The sequence below is a fragment of the Pleurodeles waltl genome, chromosome 3_1 (assembly GCF_031143425.1).
Source record: "Pleurodeles waltl isolate 20211129_DDA chromosome 3_1, aPleWal1.hap1.20221129, whole genome shotgun sequence".
Lineage (NCBI taxonomy): Eukaryota > Metazoa > Chordata > Amphibia > Caudata > Salamandridae > Pleurodeles > Pleurodeles waltl.
The window spans coordinates 1031633353-1031650434 of record NC_090440.1 but is presented as its reverse complement, the minus strand read 5'-3'; the positions used below and the strand labels follow the sequence as shown (position 1 = coordinate 1031650434).

Genomic DNA, 17082 nt, shown 5'->3' with positions numbered 1-17082 from the left:
TAATAAGAGTATGTCAAAAACTGGTCTTGTATAGATCAGGCATTAAGAAGTATCTTATAAATGCCCTAGCAGGAAATTCTGCAGAACTTAATTCAGACCACTAGCACACTATTAGAATATAGGGTGTGGCCTGGGGTGGGGCTGTCACCAGCTTCTCGCCTCCTTGGACTCAAGCTATTTTTTGATAAACAAAATGTTTTCATTCCATAATGTAAAAAGGCACTACAACATCTAGTATATACAATTTTCTTGTAGGCATGCATGTCTCCTCATATACTGCATCACCAACCATCACTCAGTCATTCATGAATCCATGGGCCCTAACGGCTGTACTCCGAAGGGTCCCAGTAGCCTCCAAGTGCCCAGCAAGTGTGTGACAGCTGTAAATAGTTATTCAGTTGGGATCTGTGCAAATCAAACTGCGTTTTAATGTCCTGAAATGATTTTGTATGTAATCCCTGCAATTCTTCTCCCAAGTTTGTGATGCCTATTTTGTCCCACTTACCAAATCTCTGTAGTTGGAAGAGATGAGTAAGCCACTCTGCCTTCCGCAGCAGTTTGCTGTATTACTCTGCAGTCCCACTCTGTCAGGTACAGGGCTGAGCAATAGGTGAGCAACACTACCCTCGTTGACTTTTTTCAGGCGGTGCTGCAGCATTGTGCCTCCATATAGGAAGTATATTATATTATCTAGTCCTAGGAAAGCGAGTTATACATGGTAGGCCGAATCATGCCTTCCCCCACTCAACCAGTCGTTAATGACTTGGTTTGGGATGACTAGCAGTACAGTTTAGGCCTGACATGCGCACACCATCATATACAGACTGACGACATTTGTCAATTGGGATATGCAAAGGGAAGTCCGCCCATAAAAAAAGAGCAGACTATGGTGGGCTGACATTTAAACCACTGGTTCGGTATTGTCAGTGGGAAACTCTGCAAAGCATAGAGAAAGCGATGCGAAACTATCAATTTAGATAGAGCCACTCTGCCTAGTATATGCAGTGGGAGTTTCTCCTACCAATAGATATCCCTCTTGATTTTCCCCATCAGAGGGGGAAGAGGTTAAGACTCCATGTCAGGCTGGGGCTCCAATGCTATGTAAATTCCTAAGTATTGGACACTAAGGTATCTTATTGGGATGGAGGATTGCCAATTGCTGATGGCAATATATATATATATATATATATATATATATATATATATATATATGTGTGTATATAAAACTATTATTAATCTTAGCAAGAAAATGGAAATTTGCAGCAGGGTGCAATCATGCAAGACAAGTTGACTTACCCAGGACACATGTATAGTATTCCACGGAACGCGCCGCGCTACAGGTCTTATCTATCTATGTAGAGCAAGTCATAGTGGGCACAGTGCAAGGGACAACCATAACGTTCACATTAACTGTGGACAGTTGCAGAATCGCCCCTCTCTCTCCCAGTATCTGGGCAGCACTGTTTCTTCGTGATGATGCATCACCAGATATGCGCAAGGGATCCCCTATATCATGAGGACGAGCTGTTGGCATCATCAGGGCCCAGTATTCATTCAGACTTTCCTGACAGTAGGTCATGTCCCTCAGCCTATCTTGCTCCCATGAAGCCAGGCATCTGCATTGACACACTTCTCTTGCCATGAGCAACATCATGACAATAAGTTTGCAATAGGTAGCTGGAGCATCGCTTATATATTCTGGTTCTGCAACCATAGGCTCCCTTCGGGTGACCCAGCCTGTTAACTCCTCCCCACAGCTCAGGACAGAGGTCCAGAACTGAGCAAATTGGTTGCATACCCATGCAAGATGTAGAAAGTCAAGGTCCTCTTTCCTACAGTGAGTGCAGCTTGATCATTACAAAGTCCCATTCCGCAAAGCCCTATCGGGGAATGGTGCATCCTATGTTAGTACTTGATATGCATGACTCTCCATCTGTAATTAGGGGAAGCGCCACCATCTGGGTGTAACAAAATTTCCAGCATTTGTCAGTCACTGTGGGTCCTAGAGCCCACCTCCAGCATTCAACCGCTCCAGAAGTAGTCAAAGGCACTCCGTCCTGCATCATGCTGTACAGTCTGGTATTCATTTGATTGGGGAAGGAAGAGGCAAGCTTTTTACCCCAGGGAAATGTAAGGTGTAGCAATTTGCAATAGTTTGCAGGCAATAATATTATAAAGCATTGAGTGGTGCACTTCCGGTATGGGTCCACACCACCTTCTGCTCAGTGAAGCTACCATTGCGATACAGGTCCCCCATTTGGGGCCCACAAGAGCCATCTGCCTTTCGAGCTTGGCCCTCCAGGGTAAGGTGTAGAATTGGGTTATGCTCTAGCTGTAGTTTAGTGCTTAGAAACAGTTTAGCCACACTCATCATCGCAGCCATTCCTAGACCCACACAATGCAGCGAACAGTGTCCACTGCACCCATGAGGCATCTCAGCAGTGTGCATATCACTAGTCAAGGGGCACGGAAACTGACTCCAAAGCATATGTGGCAGAAACAGTGTGGAATGGAGCCAGTGGTGCGCGTGTTGCACTTGTGCAGCCATTATTGCCTTTAAGTGGGACCAGAAGAAATTTAGTCCAGTTGACCTTGAGCCCGGTCGCTTCTGCAAAAATGTTCAAGCATTCGATAAGGCAGGGGGCTCAACAAATGGAGACGTTTGGTAAAAATACCATCATGCTGTCTACAATAATGCAATCCTGTCTTCCACGCCACCCTCCCATCATTAGCCCCAGATTGGTCATCAAATCTAATTAGTCAGGCTGAGGACTTAATGGTTAGGGTGAATGGGAGTAGGGACCTACCAATCTTGAAAAGGGCTGAAACCACACTGTTAAGCCACACCTGCACAGCTGGCTTCGAGTGAAAAATCCTGATATATTTCCTAAAGTGAGGTTTGAATCCCAGAACTCCACATGCAAGAGGAACTTCCCCCAGGAAGGCCCAGTCAAATTCAAATGCTTTTTCGAAAATCAATAAACAGGAAAGTACTTGGATGGGCCAGCTCCACCCGGACCCGATGAATACAATTGCTGGGTACTGCAGTTGGGTTTAAAGAACACTGGTCCTGGTCGACCAGAGAGATCTGGACAAGAAGGAGCCTGTTTGTCAGGATTTTGTCCCATTGATTTTGATCAAGGAGATGGGGCAGTAAAAGTGCACTTGTCTGAAGGGCCACTGCTTTATGGATGATGACGACTATGGTGGCCAAATCTAATTCTGGTATGACGAACCCCTTTTGTTACTCTGTACCATATAGATCAAGCAACCGGGAGAAGAAAGAATCTCGCAGAATCAGGCATATTACTTGAGTGGGAAGCTGTCCAGCCCAGGCATCTTGCCTGCATTGATATTGCCCATACCCTTCTCAATCTCATCAAGTGCAATTGGTTGGTCCAGTTCTGTTCTATTGGTGGAAGAGAGCAAAGACAGTGGTATGTCAGTAAGTAGCGGAGTGACCTGCTATTGGGAAGGATGTTCCCATGGGGCATAGAGCTACTGATAGTAGGCTGCAAAAGCATCTGAGATTTTTGCTGCCTTGTACCACACATGGCCATGCCTGATTTTGATTGCATGGACTATTTAGGAAGCCAGATCTCTGGTAGCTAGCCAGTAAAAGCTGCTTTCCATTTTTTTCCACTCAATTGTATACCCTTCTAGTTGAGGCCATCCACTTATGGGCCTCCTATGAGGGACAGCTGCCAGATTGAAGCGTTGTGAGGCTGAGTTCTATAAGGAAGGTCGCTGGCGAAGCTAGCAGGCAGTGCCAAGATTTTGGATTCCAAATCCACCATGTGCCTTTGTGTCCTCCGGTGTGTATGCATGACGTATATCCTTGCCAACCCTCACATAGTCTCTTTCCCAGCTGCTCACAATGTGCCTAGTGACACAATCAAACCTTGGTTACTTTGAAAACAATATTGTAGTTCTGTAGCAAGGAACTCCACTTGTGTTGTCCTGCAAGCACCGCACAATAAGGCACCAAACTGAGCCTCGTTCTGCAGAGGGCACTCCCAGACTCACCGTGACCAGGGTGTGGTCTGAGATCCCCCGCAGAAGAATACCCCCACTGTTATGCCGATTATGTCTGGCGCCGGAAGGAGCAGGAGATCTGTGCAAGAGAGGGTTTTATATGCAGTGGAGGTATGGGTGTATTCCCTACTCTGTGAGTGCCAGGCTCTCCAGTCATCAGAGTCCCATGGAGGTCAGCCACTCCCCCATGACTTTAGCTAGACCTGCTTTTCCACCTGTGACTAAGCCCATGGAGTCTAGGGCTGGATTTGGAGAAATGTTAATGTCTCTCCCTATGATAGTGGTACCTAGTGGGAACTTTAGGATCACTGTCTCCATTTCTTCAAAGACAGGTCTCAGGACCTGAGCAGTACACTTAGGAAATTATAGTGTCCCCCCTTAAAACTGCTCTCAACACCAGTGTGCCTTCCTGTGGATCAGTTTTTACTGCTGACACTATGAAGGGAAAACTCTTGTGTGGGAGTATTGGGATCTCTCTGGAGCTCCTGGCAACCCTGGCATGGTGTAATTTGTCATAGCGAACCAACCCAGAAAGGATCATTTTGCACCCAGTAGGTATTTTTCTTGAAGCATAAGGACTGCTGTCACCAGTCTCTTGGCATATTGGAGGACCAGTCCCCCTTCTATGGAGTCATTCAAGCCATTAACGTTTCAGATATAAACAAGAATTCAACCAATGGGACCTAGTAGGAGGACCTAGTGGGAAGAGCAAATGATGACCAAGACGTCTGTCTTTGAGTAGTGAGAGTTTGTTCAACAACCCCTGCATTAGAACACTAAACAAACAATAACTCTGGATGCAATGGTTTATAAATACTGTCTTAGTTTGGACTCTTGCTCTGGGCAAGACTGCTGGTTAAAGGATGACAGTACTTTTGCTTGTAGGCGACTACGCCTTTCCTACAAGTCGTAACTGTTGTTCCAACCTTACCGGCTGACTAGCAGCACCTCACCAGAAACACAATAGTAAAAGGGGATTTGTGGCAGCCTTAACGCATGGACTTGAGAATAAGATATCTCAGGGAGTGTCGTGGTTAAACAGAGATAACCCCTTTCTCACAGATATACCATGTCTCATACAAACACAGGCAATGACAAAGATGCAGTAAAGTTTCAATAGTTTTTATTTAACATAACTGCAATTTGCGATAAGTTGCATGGGCTGCAATGATTAGGATAATAAAAAATGCAAGAAACAGAATTGTGAAGACGAGTCATTATTACAAAGACCCCCACCATCTTGCAATGCATAGAAGAGACATACGAGATGTAACATGCCCTAATACCCTAATGTGAAAGGCCTAACCTCCTACCTAAAGGAGAGCTGGGTTTGTTAAACCTAATCTGCCAATGCCATGTCCATGAGAGGAGTCCCCAACCCTCGTTACCTTGGAATGAGGTCTCTAGCTCAGATTCCGCAGGGACACGAAGAATGGGTCAGCGTCAAGACGACTGCAGCATCGATATCAGCGATGGTGGCGATGCCCTCTGGTCGGAATCCCTCTGATTATCTATCTAAAGTGTGATATATTTATACAGATCTACAAGGACCCCTGACTTAGGTGTGTTCCCAAACAATAGATAAGTCATGCTTGGGACGGCAATTAATATAAACAATCCCTCGAAAGTATAGAGAGGGAAAATCCCGAAGTGTGCACGCCTACTGTATGTTTGTCTTTGTTGCTTGATCTTGACGCCTTAGCGCGGTGACACTGATAATGTAACTCATAACAAGTGGCCTAATTATAAACAAGGCAGCCATCTTAGAAGAATTAAATAATTAAATGGGCTAAGACAGAGCAAGCTAAGTAGGTTGAAAGTCACTAGGTGACGGGGGCACGAGTCTGCAAGCCGGAGGCTAAGCCAACTCCTGTTATCCCATTAAAACGAACTAGGATTCACTGCAAAACAAAAACATAATCAGAACAGTGTCTAAACATTCAAACCCCCACCCAACACTTCGATCCCTAAAGCATGTGTTGTCCAACACAAACCCATTGTGACAATCCAAATGGGACACTAGTAGTAGACATGGACCTTCTCTTTTATAGGCTTAAATGACAAGTAATACAAAAAAATATTTAAACATGTATATGGGCACCCAGCCCAGTTAAGTAAGCCATCGTATGGGTACATCCACTTCCGTGTTCATGCTTCCAAGGTTGGTGAGTTGACAAGGGGTCATCAAAGCAATTCCTCTTCCTCAGAATCCTTTGGTTGGATGAGAGTAGGAGTCACACCTTTTCTTGCATCCTGTAAGTCAGTACAATGTTGGCGCTTAGCTGTATCTGATGAGGCCAGCGATTTTCCTTTTTTTGTTTTTTTTCACTGGATCTCCCTCATCCTGTGGGTTTTTGATCTGTGTTTGGGTCTGGCGCTTCCATAGGTGGGCACCCTTCCTGAACAGGAAGGTTTCAGTCTAGGGGACCCCGGTTCTTAAGGTCTTTCTTTTCTGCTACCCAGTCCCATGTAGCCTCTGGCTTCTCAAGGAAGTGGGATCAAGAGTTGTGGAGTAATTTAAACTTGGCTGGAAAAATCAATATATATTGGAGGTTCCTAGTCTGGAGGTTCTGCTTAATTGCATTAAAGGACTTTCATGGTTGTTGAGCTAGTTTTGTACAATCCAGAAAGATCTTGGTCCGAGCAGAGAGGAGTTAGGGTTGCAGCCCATCTGGCCTCCTGGAGAATTTTATATCTCTCTATGTCTGTCTCCGAAGTTTAGAATTTTCGCAATCATGGGGTGTGGAGGCATGCCCAGGGGCAGCTTCTTCGCCAGTGGTCTGTGAGCTCCCACCACCTCAAACCAATGTGAGAGTGGTCATTTATTCGTCAAATGCTAAGACACAACCTTCCGCACCTGATACCCTATCAGCCACATTTCTGAGATCTTGCCGGAGGAGGGTCACATCCACTCTCCATTCCCCTATTTTAGTCTCTAAGGTCATTCTGGAAGGCTGGATCACCAAGAGGATGGCTGCAGTGTCCTTGAATTCAGGGTGCTTCAGAGGTCAAGCCCAGGGCGAATGCTAGTGGAGTGGTAAACTTGTCAGTCTTTGCCTTTGTGTATGCAGAGAGCCCACTGTCATTCCCCGTTTTGCAAAATGCAGGTGACCTGGCACTGTGGTCCTAGAGTGGAGTAGAGAGGTCAAGCCCCACAGCCCTTTTCTTGGCCATTGGCTAGCATCACCCCCAACACCTCCGCAAGCCCCCTCCTACTCGTGTGGGGCCAGGAGCAGCTTCGGACCCCGCAAGTACCAGGTACCCAGTCAAACAGTCCCCTGCCACGTCTCCTTGACCTGTGGTGGAACTCGACCAGTCAGTGCAGGTCCATCCCATCAATGCCGGTCCCGCATGGACAGTAACCCTGCCCGCTTGCTTTACTACACAAAGGATTTATTGCAGGCAGCATGAGCAGCCAGGGTCCACGATGTGGCCGGGACAACAGCCCACATGAGTGTTGCCAGCAAGGAGGTGGGGGACAGAGAAATCCCCATCCCACTTTCCCGTTGTGGACACACCACTCACATCACTTTCACGAGGTAGCCACTGCAGCCAAAAACCCAGGGGAGGGGGTGCATCAACTACCCTATAGAGCCCAGCGGTACTCCCCAGAGTCGAGTGCTGTCCCTGAGACAACAGCAATCCGGGCCACCATCAACTGTCGGGACCCGAGGCTGGCCGGAGCCCGATCCGTTTCTCACAACAGGAAAAGGGGAAGGAAGAACAAGGGCATCCCACCGCTCATTCTCTGTTCTATGCTCTGAACCCCAGGCCAGGGGGGCAGGTTTGCTTATTGGCTCTGTGCAGGCTCCAGTCCCGGATGGGCCTGCAGTCACCGGGTTTTCAGCTCCGCCGTGCTCTGCCGCCTCCTCCTCGATGCTCCGATCAGTATGGTGGGTGCCAGGGGCCACCAGGACTCACAGTACCTCACACCCTGTCCTTTCAGGAGCAGTCACCCAGCCGCTCACAGCCAGCTCTCGGCACTGAGCATAAGGCCTGGCTGCCATATTGCTGGCCTGCCAATCACAAGCCTGAACCTTGCGCCTTGCACAGGTGGGGGTCGAAGCACCTTCCAAGAGCCAACAGTGGTCTCTGGAGGGCATATGAAGTCCCCACGAGCACACACACGTCAGATAAGGGTTCACTGGCAGGAGGATTCCGGCGGATATCGAAAAGGTTACAGAGCGCCTCAGGGAATGCACTCCCTGACCCCCATCCCAATTCATTTAAATCCTGATTTTTGCACTGATAAGAGAGGGATTGTTATTCACTCAGTTGAGGAGAGAACATGCAGAACACTTGGAAACATGCTGAAGAGGACAAGACTAAAACTGCTGATACCTTTAAACACATTAAGGACAGCTGCGACTAGGCCCCAGATGCATGTTGAGACCTTTGTGGTTTCACCCGTAGGAACAAAAGGACAATTAGTTTCCAGAAAAATCTGGAACTGGCAAAAAGGTCTTGGGAAAGAAATTGCCGATGGCCAGCGGGTCAATCGTTGGAGAGAGACACCTATACAAAATAGAGAGATTGTTTTTTCAAAATGTACATTGCAGTCAAGTCACAAGTATTATGAAATCTGTTCTTACGATGAGTAAATGTAAAAATACTGAGAGGTGCACAGTTTGTGCATGAAATGAATGGTGAGTTTTTGAATGGTATAGGGTGGGTGATATGAAATGTCTTTTGCCTTTCATTTATGCCCGCAAAAAAATCACTATTCATATAGTACTGTGTGTGTGTGTGTATATTTTGTGTGTGTGTGTGTGTGTATATATATATATATATATATATATATATATATTTACACACTTGGATAAAAAAAGAAAAAGAGTGACTTAGAATAATCAAAATAATATAGCAAGGCAACTAATGGTGGTTTGTACTGTTTTCTTTCCATACTTATGCATAGAGTGTGTGGTATGCCTTAATATTAGTTGTCAATGTGTACAAGGGAACATCTGATACATGCTCCAGACAGTGCGGTAGGGGAGCTGCGCTTCATATACAGTGGGCTTCCCTAAACATATTACACTACTAGAAACTGAATACTGATGACCATAAAAAGTAGCCTGAGAGATGTCATCTTAGAGACTCCTGCCCTTGTCATCTTGGTTTTAAGATCTATTGAGTTAGAAACTGCCGGGAAGATAGAATAGACTTAAAATCCCAACTACTACTAGCGTCCGAAATGGTGATTCCAAGATGGAGACGTAGGATACAGTCTCAGTCTTTAGAAAACTGGTATCTACAGATATGGGGAACTATGGCTATTGGGAGGTTCACGGCTCAAATTAGTGACAGTATGGTGAAAACACCGAACTTTCAGGAATCAGGGATTATCTACATATGATTTGATTTCGGAGTTCAGTACTTACCCTGGAGTACACTGGAGTTCGAAGTGGTTGAGTGCTCGCTAGTGCTTTTGGTCCCAATGATGATATTTCTTTTATTGGTTCAAATAGGTTCTTTTGTTCTGACATCCAAACGTTGCTGTTCTTGCCTTGTTTCAAAACCTAAGCGTCAACCCCATGTTTGGCTTCCATTTTTTGTAATAATACTCAAATATGATTACAGGAAATCTGATTTTGATAACAGAAATTATCTAGGCAACACTGCTGATTTACATACTAGATAACGCCGTGTAATATTGTTCTTTTAATTGTTTCACTGCACACCTGGCCAGTGCTGGCATTCATTATAGTATCTATGGCTAACAAATATAGATGTAATTTAATTGTAAGAATGAAAGAATTCGCGTTATTGAGCGGGCATGGCAATTGCACATAACTCCATTACATATACTCCAAAAAAAATGTAGAAAAATAAGTGCCATATTTTCCCCATATTGACAATATGACGACAGACTGGTTCATGAATATGTTGCCATGATATTGGTCCGTATGATTATTTGTGAACAAATATAAGTTGTGTTTTCATTGCATGATTGGAAGAGGGTGAGAGTAATTCTTGTATTTTTTAACCCTAGATCTATGCTCTCGCTCTTCAAGTCCTGTTGCAACTCTGTGGCTGCTCCTGGGGAATCTGTTTCCTTTGCTGGCCGGATTTCTTCTTTGTGCACCCCGCTAAAGGAAAAACAATGGTTTTGACTAGTCTCCCCCTGCACACGGCTTGGGCAGAAATGTACGTGGACGAAAGCACTTATGTGCTTGCATCTCTCAGATCTGAGCACTCAGATGGAGTTATAACCCTTCCATTTCAAGGGGAAAAAAATATTTCTGTGTTTTTGTGACGTTTTGTGACACACAAGCCATGAACATATACTAGTTCAGCAAGTGCTAAAGCAAGCAAAAACATTTTTAGATGAAGATATGATTTGAAATGGTCAACCAGTGCCAGTATTTTCTACTTGACACCAGAGTTTCCATCAACAGTGGAGAAAGTTCAACTCTCCTCTGGTATCTTCGAGTCTGTGACCAACTCCACTTTGGAAGAGACATACAATGTGTGGCGCTACTGCCAGTAATGTACTATGTGTATTTTTTGTGTGTGCGCCATACAAATACAGGAAGAGATGGAAAGCTGATCCTACACATTTTGAAGGAGCATATTCAATGCTCTGGTGACCCTGACCAGGCTTCTCATGCTCCATGACTGCATCCTTTATTTGGATGCTTAGAACAGTGGCTTCCTTTGGGAGTCCTTCATGCCCACAGGATGACGATGGTCATATGTGTTTTTGCCTTGATTTAAGCCAGTACTTAAGTTCTTTGAGTTTGTTTTGCATGTTATTGGCATACACTGCAATGGAACAGTCTTCCTTTGTGTAAGTTACAAACTGCGCATTGCAAACGACATTCATTGTGGGAAGCTAGTCTTCTAGGGTGAGATAGTGCTATGCTGTGCTATCCTCCTTGTAGGCACACCTTTGTACCACCCCCTCGAAATTGGCCTGTGAAGAACTAACCTACCTTTCATTGAAGCCCTGTTTTAGTATGTACAGGATGGTTTCACAGCAGCAGAGATAGTTGTCAAGCTTGTCCAAAGCTAAGGACTAGAATCTAGACAAACTGTGAGTACACCATTACCATGAGGCAGCTTATACATTTTATCAAACCACTTGGAGAAAAAAACCCTGATATCCCAACCATGTGTTCCATAGTTGATGATGCTCAGAATAATAGTACTGAACTTTTTCATCAACACTGAGCTGTGTGAGAACAGTGAAAAAAAAATGCAGTGATGCTTTTGACCTAGATGTCGAGGGTAGCTTTATCAATTCTGAGAAAATCCAATGACTACAGACGTGTAGATAGGTGCGAAGCATACCAAGTGGAGAACTGCCACATTTTAAAGTCCATTCATACTGATTACTTTGCGCTTTCAGTATTGAGAGGCTCCTCAGTTACGCTAATAGATGGAACACAGTAAGTCTAGGAATAGGTGATTTGCATCCTTCAGTCAAAGCCACTTTTGATGCCATTTAAGGTTCTAACTGGCTGTTAACCTGGCCTTTACCGAATCTACTGTACTTGAAGGTGTCACTCCTGAAATGTGAAAAAACAGGCTTCTAGTAGAATCCAATCTTCAGGTATGGGACTTGAACTAGTGGCATAGCACCTACTCTTTGTGAAAGAAGTACTAGAGAGAAAATATATCAGAACTGAGTCAATGTTTTTTAACCTTGTTTACTCTTCGCTATATTACTGCATTCCATCCTCTCAATGGAGACAGTACATCAGTCTTAGAGAGGATGATGTACTGCTACTTCATCTGGCTCCTGAGTAGTTTTATTCCATACCAGACTGGGAATAATGGTAGCTAAGTTCTTCGACCAGGTATATAAGGTTCCCTAGAAGATTTAGCATCCGGTTGGAGGCAATCCTATTGAGAAGCTTTTCCATTGGAGGTAGCTGCATTTCTCCATCACAGTATCTTGATATTATTAAACCTAGGCTATCTCAGCCTTTGTACGTGATCACATTTTGCTGAAAGAGAAATATCTCTTTCCAAAAACACGTTTTAAATATTGTCTATATAAAACATCACTCTGATTTTGCATTACAAACCATTTTTAAATATGTAACTGCGTTTAAAAGCCTTGTTCATTTTTCCTTTTAAAACAAACTGCAGGAAACGGATTTAGAGCGGCAGCAGGACGTTTAAAGTGGAGTTTGACTGATTAATTTTAGACAATGTGAAACAAAGATTACTGAACACTTCGTGTGAGTTTTGGCTCTGTGTTACTTTAAAAAAAACAAAAAAGTAGTCTTTTGGCGTTTTTTTTTTTGCCTCAGCAGTTTTCCTCACTTTGATATTCTTTCACTGTGCTGAATCGTTTTTAATGTATCCCTCCTAAGTACTCAGACTCATGAAATAATGAACACACTTTATTGTCTAATTAATCCTCACCCTGTTGTGGATTGTAATATTTGCCAGGCCCTTCACGTTTGAAGATTGAGGGACTGACAGGTTCTTTCAGGCTGAATTTGTCTTGCTAGGACAGTGTATAAAAACGTTTGCCAGAAAAGGTGCTGTCTCCTTTGAATCTGGGTTCAATTATCCATGCTTCGTCCTTGGATCTAGCTGTGATCCACTGACATTCTTCCAGGCAGTCAGTCCTTCAGGGCCATGCACCACCACTCCTTTTGCATCGCCTGATTGGTAATGAGTGTTTTAGCGGTGATTTGCTTGCCAGGTAGTAATGGCATACGTTGCCATTCAGTACTTAAACGGTGAAGATTCGCTCAACATTGAGAACATCTCTAACGTCAAGCCGAAGAACAAGTGCCACAACCGTCTAAGGAATCAGAAATAAACATGGAGCCTTGTGCATGTTTTATGGCTATTCCTAGTCCCGTAGGTCAGGATCCAATTCTTGCTAACCCTTATGGTCGCAACCCAGAGGAGATCTGGCATCAGGAGAATGCCAGAACATTGGAGCACAGATATCTTGCTCCGGAAGGGACCTGATCGTACCCTCAGAGAAAGCTGTTTACAAAGAAGAGTGGATCCCAATCACATGCTGTCTATAATTTCTGGAAGAATATTCCTCAGAGAAGGGAAGCAAGTGCCAACCCAGACTCAGTGTGAGGCAGCTTTTCTCCATAAACACTAAACTATTAATTTGTGGATTTTGGTAGTTCTTTTCAAAACAAGATTAAATAAAATGGTGAACAGACTTCAAGAGAGTTAACATGGAAGAAAAAATGTCTGAGCTGCAAACATCTATTGTGTTTGAAACTGCATCTTTGAACTCTTTCGTACCTCGTGACGCATGTCTATAGAGGTTTTAGGAATCAGTCGTGTTTTTTCTTGCATCAGTTTCAGTGAAATCCTACAACCTGTCAAATGGAAAAAATATAGGATTGATGGGTTTGATTCCCCATTCCAAAATATAACCACATCCTCCAAATTATAATATTGATTTGGCAGTCCAAAAGAGCTTCCTAATATCTTTGACTTTTGTGCCTTCCTCTGCTTAAGAAGAGCAAAAGGATGGACACTGGAGGAAAGAATGCTTGTAGAACTTCAGCTGCATTCCTAAGGGCAGTGAACCCAAAGTACCTTGCCAGGTTGGTATGATGTATCCTGTTTGGAATTCGGTAGAGCAAGTCACCACTCTTCTGTAGTGACAAAGGATCCCAGTTAATGAAGCCATGAAGTAACAAATGATTTAAGGAACAATTCATTTTGCTGCGCAAATATTTATTTAGACAATTCTATCCACAGATCGTCCCATACAATCTCCATGAGATGATTACTTTATCTCTGCCTTATGATTCTGGAATGTGATGCACAGTTGAAATTCCTAATCTTATATTTTCATGCTTTCCTGTTTTCACATCCCATGTTCATGTAGAGGTCCACAAAATAAAAACTGAAATGAATATATCATGAACATCATGGAATATAGGGCACCCCTACACTCCTATAGAGAAAAATAATTGGTGTTAGAAAAGTTAGTTTCTGATGAACATCTCTAACAGCAGTTTCCTCACCATGTGAATATTCCCCGAGGCTTCAGGTATGGAAACTCAAAAGCAGTACTTCTGTGTGCCTTTAGGTGGTGATGTGCTGCTCCACACTGATGATAGGGCCACAAGGTGTGCAAACATCTGTTCCTTTCCTTCTGTGCCTGTATCTAGAGATGTACTGTGGTCTGACGAGTTCTTTTTCCAAAATTCTATTCTATATCAGTGTGCAACTGAAAATTGCCACCTCCCAAAACAACAGGATTTAAACCTTGTGCAGGGATTGTTGCAAACATATGTCTTTGACAGACCCCCACGAAGTATGCCTGTGGTGCCTGTGCCTGAGATTAGAACACAGTTCCAAGGCCTGCGATGACAGCACCCAGACAGACCCAAAAAGCCATACTCTACAATGACAAACATCAGAAGATTCCACACTGCAACCGGTCAAATTCTAAAGTAAGGTTCTTTTCCTGCTCCTGAAATAGTTCTTGTGGGAGATGCTCATCTCAGTCAAAGTCTTCAGGTAAGTCTAAGAAAAAGCACAAGGAGCCCAAAAGCGAATAGGCCCCTTCCACCACTCTCTAATTTCAGGAAGCATGCGAAGGCATCAGCATGCCACTGTATTTCATTTCTGTACTCCTGAGGTTCCTCTTTTTCCATGGTCACGTAATGGGTGTGGAGGTCCTCACCCTGCAGTTCCCCATCATGGAAGTAAAGACTAACATCCTGCCGGAAGTTCTTCAGCCTGGCCAGGCACCTACTGAACCTCTCCTACCATTCAACAGTGCCATTACAAACAACCTTTCTGGCACTTGGACAAAACCATGTCCTAAGCCCCCAGGTAATAGGCAGGTATGTCGTTGCCACAGATCGCTATTGGACAGCCCTGACTTCCTCACTCAATACTCAACCCTGGAGAGGATAGTGGTACATGTGTCCACCAGCAGACTGAAACTGAATGCCTTTTCTTGAACCCATCCTAACCCTGAATCCAAAGGCATGGAGAGTTTTGGCAAGCACATGTTTTCTTTTGCCAGCCTTGCTTTATGTACCGTCAGTGCCAGCCGCCTCTTTGGGTCGCTACAGCCATGCTTTGTGGGATGCGATATGTCAAATCCTGCTGGCAGTTTCAGAGGACCTATGAGCATCTTTAGCGCAAACCATACAGGATGGTTGGGATGTGACAAACTTTGCTATTCGATCTGGCCTGGACATAACTGAATACTTGGGACAGGCAATGGACATGAGTGTGGTACCTTGGTGCCATGCCTGGATGAGGTCTACAGGCTTCTCAGGGGATGCCCAGGCATCCTTAATGGACATGCCATTCGATGGCTTTCACACCTTCAGTCAGAAAGTGGACTAGGTCCTAGAACTCTTTAAAGAAAGTCATGCCACAGCAAACTCTGGGGGGCTGTCTGCCCCTAAAAGGCAATTTCTTGTGGGTATTCAAACAGGCTCCAGGCTCCACTGCCAGTACTACAGCCTTGTCAGCCATTTTGTGGCAGATGCTGCAGTCCCCAGAGACAACGTTCAGGGAATCAGGTATACCATACAGCTCAGTCCCCTGTCCTTCCGGTGACCACAGCTGCAAAATCACTTTAGTGTGTCCATTTCAACACATGCCCACCCTGTAGGAGGCAGGATCAGATATTTCTCTTAAGGGTGGCAAGACATCACTCTGGATGCATAGGTACTCCAAATTGTACAACGGGGCTATGCACCTTCCACCCACATCAGTGTGGCTGACAGAGGAGCATTTGGCTCTTTTGCAGTAGGAAGTGCAAGCCCTTCTCTCCAAATGAGCCATAGAGAGGGTTCCAGCTGCAGAAGTAGGGACTGGGTGTTATTACCAATACTTGCTTGTACCGAATAAAGAGGGAGGCAGTCATAATATTTGAGATCTTCGCCCCCTCTACTTCTTCCTGCAGAAGGAAAAATTCAAGCTCCTCATGCTAGCACCCTTTTTTCTGCCCTAGTTCCTAGAGACCTAATGGTAGCATTGGACCTGCAAGACGCTTACTTCCATATTCTGGTCCTGCAGGCCTCCGAGCACCAGCTGCAGTTTACAGTGGACTATGAGCTTTTTCAGTTTGCAATGCTCCCTTTAGACCTTGAGTGCCCCTCGGGTGTTAACAAGGTTGGTGGTGGTGAAAGCACACCTTTGAAGGTTGGGTGTTCTAGTCTTCCCCTGCATTTAAGGCTGGCTGCTAAAGGCAGGCTCGCCCAAGGCAGTCGTACACTACCTCCGATGACGTTGAACCTCCTAAAACAGTAAGGGGTTCTCTATCAACATGCAGAAGTCACACCTGACTACTTTACAGATGCCATCATTCATCAGAACCATTCTGGATATGCTGCAGTTTTGTGCATTTCACAAGTTCAGGACATTCGGGCTATGGTCTTGACATTTCATCCTTTGTCCCGGGTCTTAGTAAGGATGCTGTTGGGGCTGCTGGGACTATTGACTTACTAGTTAACCAATCCAGGTGGCACATGAGCGCTCTGCAATTGGATCTGAATTCCCATGTACAGAACTAGAGGAATCTGCTTCAATCTGCAGAGGTTGCTGCTAGACAGTGATAAAGCCAGTAGCAGACCCCTCTGCTTACCCTACCCAGAGTTGACTGTGGTGAAAGGTACATCACTATTGGGCAGGGGAGACCATGTGGAAGAGGTGGGGATCAGAGGATTCTGTTCCCTGGCCAAAGCCTACCTCTAAATTAGTTTGGAGTTGTGGGCAATTCGCATGCCATTGAAGATCCTCCTACCGTCCATCAAAGGGAGGCTATTACAGATACTTGGACAACACCACCACCATAATGTACTGCAACGAACAGAGTGCGCTTTTGCATCCTGTACCAGGAAGCTCTGCTCCTCTGGAATTGGCTGACCCATCAGGGCATTTCTCTGGTTTTTAGTCACCTGGCTGGATAGCTAAACACCAGGATGAACAAACTCAGACTCTAATGGCTAGAGGATCATCAATGGCAGTTCCATCCGAAGGTGGCACAGGGTGTTTCATAGCAGTGAGAACACTGGTTAAATTTTTTCACCACCACCCAAAAGGTGCAATGTCAGCATTTTTGCACTGCAGGGTTCCCAA

At 44.8% G+C, this 17082-nt stretch overlaps 1 protein-coding gene across 1 annotated transcript in view; it reads left to right on the top strand.

Annotated features, from left to right (window-relative positions):
• Positions 1-13869, top strand: part of LMLN (leishmanolysin like peptidase) — a 407342-nt gene extending 393473 nt beyond the window's left edge. Inside the window, exon 17 of the mRNA XM_069224294.1 lies at positions 10028-13869. Coding sequence (XP_069080395.1) covers positions 10028-10128 — 101 coding nt within the window. The 3' untranslated portion in view covers positions 10129-13869. The remainder of the gene's footprint in view (positions 1-10027) is intronic.
• Positions 13870-17082: the final 3213 nt, after the last annotated feature.